This window comes from Amphiura filiformis, chromosome 5, assembly GCF_039555335.1.
Source record: "Amphiura filiformis chromosome 5, Afil_fr2py, whole genome shotgun sequence".
Taxonomy (NCBI): Eukaryota; Metazoa; Echinodermata; class Ophiuroidea; order Amphilepidida; family Amphiuridae; genus Amphiura; species Amphiura filiformis.
In genome coordinates, this window is record NC_092632.1 from 63,741,743 (window position 1) to 63,750,207 (window position 8,465).

General features: G+C 38.0%; 1 protein-coding gene across 1 annotated transcript; it reads right to left on the reverse strand.

Annotated features, from left to right (window-relative positions):
• Window positions 1-2,231: 2,231 nt before the first annotated feature.
• Window positions 2,232-8,465, reverse strand: LOC140151939 (uncharacterized). The gene is made up of 2 exons (XM_072174246.1): window positions 8,335-8,465; window positions 2,232-5,083 (listed from the first exon to the last, which is right to left on the reverse strand). Exon 2 carries the CDS (start codon window positions 5,079-5,081, stop codon window positions 3,846-3,848), a length of 1,236 nt encoding a protein of 411 aa, XP_072030347.1. The 5' UTR covers window positions 5,082-5,083; window positions 8,335-8,465; the 3' UTR covers window positions 2,232-3,845.

Below are 8,465 nucleotides of genomic sequence, written 5' to 3' on the forward strand. Positions count from 1 at the left end.
GTTAACATTGTAGTCAATGGGCACCCGGGATATGGAAAGTTAACATTGTCGTCAATGAGCACCCGGGATATGGAAAGTTAACATTGTTGTCAATGGGCACCCGGGATATGGAAAATTAACATTGTCTTGAAGAAATTCATCAGGTTTGTGTGATACAATTAACAGAAGTTCTTCTTGTCAAAACCAATTAATTTTACTGACCTGACAGTTTCGGCCATCTTGGTCGAAGGCCATCATCGGAGTGATGGTACTTGATCCTTCCTTCTGTTTGATTGGTCCGCACGCTTTTGGATAGGATGAACTGTGTTGTTACGGAAAAGAAGGATATAGAACAGGAAGAGGACAAAATCAAATGCAAACGCGCCCTAAAACAATGTGGCTACCCTGAGTGGACGTTTAACCAGGTAAAACGCAAAATGGACAATAAACATGTGCCAAAACCGAACAAGAGCAAGGAATCCACAGAGAAGAACAAAGGACTTGTCATCATTCCTTATGTTGAGAAATTGTCTGAAACGACCACTCGCATTTTTAGAAAGCATGGCATCGCCACCTCGATACGCCCTCATACTACCCTGAGGAAATTGTTAGTCCACCCCAAGGACAAAAGAGACCCTCTTTGTACGACCGATTGTGTGTATGAGATACCTTGCGCCAATTGTGACACTACTTATGTGGGTGAGACAGGTCGTCGTTTTGAAACCAGATTGGGTGAACATAAGAAGGAATCGGACAAAGTAGCAAAAAGTAAAGGTATCTTTACTAGACAAACCAGAAAACAATCTCAAAGCGAACAATCCAAATCAGCAATCGCAGACTACGCAGTTCAGCATAATCATGTGATCAATTGGGACGGCGCCAAAATCCTCGACAAGGAATGTGATTCGGGGGCACGCCGCATCAAAGAATCCATGTGGATAAGAAAGATAGCTCCTAACACCATGAACAGAGATGAGAGGGCACATTTTCTCAGTCACGTATATATCCACTTCTGGGCGCTAGTGCGCCCTCTGTTGGTGACCAATCAACCAGAAGGAAGGATCAAGTACCATCACTCCGATGATGACCTTCGACCAAGATGGCCGAAACTGTCAGGTCAGTAAAATTAATTGGTTTTGACAAGAAGAACATTTTGTTAATTAACATTGTCGTCAATGGGCACCGGGGATATGGAAAGTTAACATTGTTGTCAATGGGCACCCGGTATATGTCTAGGGTGTGCGCTCTTGAAGCAGCAAAGTCCCTGAATTGTTGTTTAATGGTTTATGGAATGATGTGGGGCCGTTGTGGTCAGCGACAACCTGTAAAGTGTGCTGAGGCCAAGTGGATCAACGTCTAGGCGTTGTGCCTGTGCGTAGCGCACTATAAATCACTGCGCTTTTTATATGGGAAGTTCACATTGTTGTCAATGGGCACCCGGGATATGGAAAGTTAACATTACTGTCAATGGGCACCCGGGATACGGAAAGTTAACATTGCTGTCAATGGGCACCCGGGATAGTCAATGGACAAATAAAGAAATTAAAAAAGTGAATTGTTTCAATCGGTTTGTCGAATTTATTTAATTGATACGAATCGTAGAAACTAGTAAATTAATATTTTTCAGTGAATGCATTTGACGTGAATGTAGATAGCATCCCAGCAAACACAAAACGTTTTCGACATCATTCGCAAAAGGTTATATTAAGGTTGTCAGAAAACGTTTAAATGTCGGGTTATATAAAGGGTATATTAAGAGTATAAAACGTTTTCATAACCTTAAAAAAATTTTTGATAATCTACTGCTCAGCAAACAAAAATGTTTTACAGAAAACGTTTAAATGTCGGGTTATATAAAGGGTATAAAAACGTTTTAATAACATTCCAAAAACATTCTTGAAAACTTGATACAAAACATTCTAAACAGAATGTTATTTTGGGGTTGAAAAATATTTTGCGAAAAATGTTTGCCCAAAATATTTTCAATAACGTTTTAAAAAGTTTTATGACCTTTATATAACCCGACATTTAAATGTTATTAAAAGGTTTTGAAAAACACATTTTAAGAACATTTCTGTGTTTGCTGGGTTCAAATATTTTAACATAATGTTATTTAAGTATTGACACAATATTTGGCAAAAATGTTTGCAAAAATAGTTTACAATAACATTTTTGAAAACATTAAAAAATATTGTTGTAGTGTGTTTTCATACAAAACGTTTAAAAACGTTATCATGACCTTTGTATAACCCGACATTTTAATGTTATTAAAACGTTTTTACCTAAACCAAAAGCCAAAATATAACTTATTTAAAACGTTTTTAAAACGTTTTTGTGTTTACTGGGATCGTGGGCTTGTAGGATAAAGGCTACCGCTACCTGGAGGTATATTCCAGGAGTATATTGTTTTCTTTGTTACGGACCACTGATCAAAATGATCACAACACAAAGCCTATGGCTTATCATAATTCGGAATAGGTGTATGAGCCTATGCTTGAACCAGTAACCAATGGATACTAACGTGCACTCAACGAATAAGGTCCATTGCTCAATAATGCATGATATTATATGATGTCGTCCCCATCAAACACAAAGCGGTGGGATTGTCAAAGTTTTCAATGTTTCTTCGTCATATAAAACATTGAAAACTTTGACAAATTTTAAACTTACAAGGCTTCTCTTTGGTATGAATACTTTCACGTGTTTTCAAATTACATGATATTGTAAACCTTTTGTTACAAATTTTACATTTGTAACTAATTCGTCTCTTTTGTATGAATACGTTCATGTGATTTCAAGTGGGGTGACTGTGTGAAGCATTGGTTGCAGAATTTACATTTGTAAGGCTTCTCTTTTGTATGGGTTCGTTCGTGTGTTTTCAAGTTACATGACTGCGTGAAGCCTTTATTGCAGTATTGGCATTGATAAGGCTTCTCTTTGGTATGAATTCGTTCATGTGTTTTCAAGGTACCAGACTGTGTGAAGCCTTTATTGCAGTATTTGCATTTGTAAGGCGTCTCTTTTATATGGATCCGTTCATGTGTTTTCAAGTTACATGAATGCGTGAAGCGTTTGTTGCAGTATTAACAAATATAAGCCTTCTCTTTCGTATGAATTCGTTCGTGTTTTTTCAAGTCTCCTGACTCTGTGAAGCCTTTATTGCAGTATTGACATTTATAAGGTTTTTCTTTCGTACGGATTCGTTCATGTTTGTTCAATTTGCCTGAATGTGTGAAGCCTTTGTTGCAGTATAAGGCTTCTCTTTCGTATGAAGTCGTTCGTGTATTTTCGGGTTACCTAATGTTGTGAAACTTTTATTGCAGATACTAAATCAGGTTTCTGTTCTGTATGGGTTCGTTCGAATTTACATTTAAAAGGCTGATCTTTTGTATGGATACATCCGTGCACCGTCAAGCTACCTGAGGTTATGAAGCTTTTGCTGCAAACTTTACATTTATTGTCATTGCACACCTAGTACATATTCTAGCATCTTGTGACCGTGTGGATGCTTCGTTGTTAAAGTAAAGGCTTCTATGATACGGATCCATTTTGATCTTTGATATGGGCTCGTTCATCATGTTCATGTCTTCTGACCGCCTGAAACTGTTGCAATATTGATATTTATAAAGTTTCTCTTTGGTATACTAGTATAATGGATTTTGGTTCACGGGTTCTTAAATTATTTTGAAGCCTTTATTACAATACTGACATCTGTAAAGCTTCTCATTGCTGTATATGTGTTCGTTCATGTTTTTCGAGGTTACCAGACATTGTGAAGCCGTTATTGCAGTATTGGTAAAATATAAGGCTTCTCTTTCAAGACACTCTTGCAGGTGAAGCCTTTATTTCAATATTGACATTAAGGGTTACTCCTTTGTATGGATTCGTTCATGTGCTTTCAAGGTTCTTGAGCGTGTGAAGCCTTTGTTGCAGTATTGGCATTTATAAGGCTCCTCGTCTATATGGATTTGTTCATGGGATTTCATGATATCTGATCTTATGAAGCATTTGTTGCAGTATTGAAAAATATGAGGTTTTATATCGTCAGCACGTGTGAAGCCTTTATTGCAGTATTGACATTTATAGGGCTCCTCTTTCTCATGGATTCGTTCATGTTTTTTCATGTTACCTAAGTCTGTGAAGCCTTTTTTGCAGTATTGACATTGATAAGGCTTCTCTTTCGTATGAATTCGTTCATGTGTTTTCAAGTTACCCGACTCTGTGAAGCCTTTGTTGCAGTATTGACAAATATAAGGCTTCTGTTTGGTGTGTATTCGTTCATGATTTTTCATTTGACCTGACTCTGTGAAGCATTTGTTGCAGTATTGACATTTATAAGGTTTCTCTTTCGTATGGATTCGTTCGTGTTTGTTTAAGTCACCTGAATGTGTGAAGCCTTTGTTGCAGTATTGACAAATATAAGGCTTCTCTTTGGTATGAATTCGCTCGTGTAATTTCGCGTTACCTGCTGTTGTGAAACTTTTATTGCAGATACTACATCTATAAGGTTTCTGTTTTGTATGGGTTCGTTCATGTGTTTTCAAGTTACCAGACTGTGTGAAGCCTTTGTTGCAATATTGGCATTTATAAGGCTTCTCTTTGGTATGAATTCGTTCGTGTTGTTTCAAGTCACCTGAAAATGTGAAGCCTTTATTGCAATATTTGCATATATAAGGCTTCTCTTTGGTGTGTATTCGGGCATGTGTTTTCAAATTACCTGACACGTTGAAGCCTTTATTACAATACTGACATTTATAAGGCTTCTCTTTGGTATGGATTCGTTCATGGATTTTCAATTTACTTGGCACTGTGAAGCCTTTGTTGCAGTATTGACATCTGTATGTAGCCTTGCATTGGTCCTTAATCATGCCAAGAGATGATGACATAAAAATTCTATCTTTACTTTGATTATCGCCCATGTTTTCCTTTCCGCTTGGAATGGGTATCAACTTCTTCTTATACTCATACCAGTACATACGAATCCATAACTCATGATGACGCAGATGGCGTAAATATCGATGCGTATCATTGAAGAACCTTCTGCAGTATTGACATACGTGAGGCATCAAGTAATAGCATTCTCGTGGTTTTCTTGGAGGCATTCCTGAAATGAATGATAAGCACGATAAAAAGCAATTCTAATTTATATAGGCAACTGCTGAAATCGGAGAGACAGGTATCGCGTAATAGGATGGTAGTGTGACGGAGTCCCCCCCCCCCCATGATAAACACCACTGCATAACCCGGGGGTTCTTCCTGGTTGAAGGGGATGTGCCACGGTTTTGAGGTACCTTTTTAGCGATTTCGGTATATCGATGGTTGGGTTTTCAGTGGAGACCAATGCGACTGGGCCGCGCACACTTTTGTCAAAAGTGCCTCAAAATGCGGCCGAATACACATGTTCGGTATCGGTAGTTGTCGGATGTGGGTCCGATAAAACTCACCTTATGAATGTTGCTATGGTTAAGTTTTTGTTTATCTTATTACTTATACATGTATGTTGTTGTTTGGTTTAAGCGTGTTTAGGCCTATAGTGAGCCAGATTATCCGGTATTTAGCGTATATTAGCATATAAGTACTGAGAAATCTATATTGTTATTGCAGTATAATCTTTCCACAATAGTGTACATTATTATATTATCAAACAATTAAAAATTACTCGGGTGCTTTCACACTATCACCACATTCACATTCGTCGGAAACCGCTTTTTAGGGGACACCCTGCACACCGTCATCATCCCTATATCTTCGTGTTAAAAATTGCCGTGATAGTACGATGAATCCTCACGTTTTTCAACAACTACGCATGGTGATTTTGTTCGAGATAGCCCGTGCGACTCAGGCTAGCATACAATTTGAGATTTTGAGAGCCGGCCACACTGTTTCTATTCTATGTTTTACGATTTTCGCATGATCAATATATGGCTGGCCGTAACCGCCACAACGTGGAGCTGCTACGCGTAGCTTACTTTTCGCTTCGCGGAGCTAAATTGACCAATCATGTTAGATCTTTTCATTACGCGGAGCCAGTGGATGCATCCTCGTTCCAGAGAGAAAACTCTTGCCAAAATTAATGTTTACTATGGGGATTTTAAGGGGGTACTACACCCCTGGCCAATTTTGTGCCTATTTTTGCATTTTTCTCAAAAATTATAGCGCATTGGTGACAAGTAAGATATGTATATTATAGGGCAAAGACTACAGCTACTACACTGAAAATTCAGCAACTCAAGGCAAGTAGTTATTGATTTATTGATCAAATATAGGTTTTCCCTCATTTTTGAGTGTAACACCACAACTGTTATCTGTGCTGAAATGTAATTTCCAGTGCAGTAGTTGTAGTCCTTGCCCCTATAATATACATATCTTACTTGTCACCAATGCGCTATAATTTCTGAGAAAAATGCAAAAATAGGCACAAAATTGGCCAGGGGTGTAGTACCCCCTTAAATGAATCGATTGTAAATAAACCACGACCAGTTGTACAGGATCAATACCATTGTTTGATTAGTGTATAGTCAATGTTACCTTGCATGCATGTGTCATGTGTGTGGCGTGTTTGTTTGTTTGTTTGTCTACTGTGTCAGGCCAGGATCACTGACACCCACGGTACTGATACTCTCATACTATCACGGTGATCATATTGTTGAATGTTGTTGACTTTAAAATAATCATGATGCAGTCATGTCTACAGTAGAACTCACCACGACCTTTGAAGGACTAAAAGCTATTAAACCAAGATAACACTCAATGAAAACAGCTCAACTATGTTACATCAGATCTTCTCTGGTTAAATACACACTGCACTTGTGTCTGTTTTACCTGTGCAATGAGCAATGAGCTGGTATTATAGTTTCAGTTGGGTGAACTATTATAAAGCGAACGCAAGGTAACAATACTGTGGGCTTTTGTTTACGAAATGAGACAATAGTCTGCTTATTGTTAACCAGCGTTCTTGAAAATGAGAAGCTTAATGACTTAACACGGTTTAGAAATAATTTCTTCATATTTTTTGGTGTTATCTGTCGTTTACATATCCTTCCTAAAACACTCAAGTACCAATATTTCCAAACACCTAAATTAGCTAAAAATTTAGGACATGTTACAAAACTATATTTTCTAGAATTTCAGAGAATACTTTAAATATTGGCCGGTTATTTTTTACACAGTGACGTCAACTAGGCAATGGCCTATACTTCTAACATACACTATTTGTAGAGGTCACGCGTCAATGGTGAGCGCACTGAGTATTGTGTATAGGAAAACGGACAGTAACTACAGTATGTATGGCCTACTACTAGTATATAAAGTAAATCCGAACTGGTTTGCAGTTTGCTGAAGGTCGAATTCCGCAGGGACACCGCGCAAGTTATACAAATTAGCTCCCGGCGATACACTGCAGATCGCAGAACTGTGTGCATAGTTTACCACCACTCTGCCTAGCTATATAGTTAGGCCTATGTACAATACTGTATGAGTTTCTTATGAGTGCATGTCCATCTTAATAATAAGTCAGTTCGTACTTTTCATAAACTACTTTTTGAATCATAACTTTCGTGACCGAGGATATCTTGCAACTACGTGACGCTCGTCTGGCAAATTCTTAATGAATAAATTCGCTTCACGTAATGAGTAAGTCGTACTTAATTAGTCAGTTTTACCTCCGAGTAATGAAAAACTCTAACATGATCATGATTGGTCAATTTGGCTCCACGGAGCAAAAAGTCAGCTACGCGTAGCAGCTCCACGTTGTGGCGGTTGGGGCCTACCATATCAGTGTCCCATATGATATTTCTATTGCAAGAAAATTTTATTTGTTGTCAGGTTTTATCTTAAATACACTAACTGGAAATTAAATACACTAATTAGTGAGGACCGGTATTTTGCTGTGGATATGTTTAACTGCAATTTGCGGGTAAAAAATTTGAAATCCTGAGTAAAAATTTTGATCATATTCAACTCTTTGAGAAAAAATTTATATAAAAGAATGCATGTAAAATCCAGCTGCAATACAATGTACATTATTGACACACTATCACTCTCTTTATCTACGGCAATAATAGAATATCGATTTCAATCGAATTGAATACGATGCTCAGTTTTGAGTTTGTAGTTGACTACTAAGCGACCGATTGCTAGCCAATCAGATAGAACTCCTTTTCTTGCGTTCGGTGAAATACCAGTCGCCCGTCGCTCACCAACGGAGTATTAAATTTATATTTATCGTATAGGAAGTCGACACTGTGCCCTGTAAGCTCCTGTATGTGGTCAACAACATTGGGTCTTTTTTGGAGCCGACTATATAGTACTGAGTACATATTTGAAGCCATGTTTAAATGAAGATGTTATACTTACTTGTCAAAAAGAATGTTAGCTACAATCCGGGGCTACAATCCACAATTCTTTATTCCGATGTCCCGGGTCCTACGTTAACCGGATGACGGATTCACCTTCTGACGATGATAAAGTTGCACTGCTGAAAATTC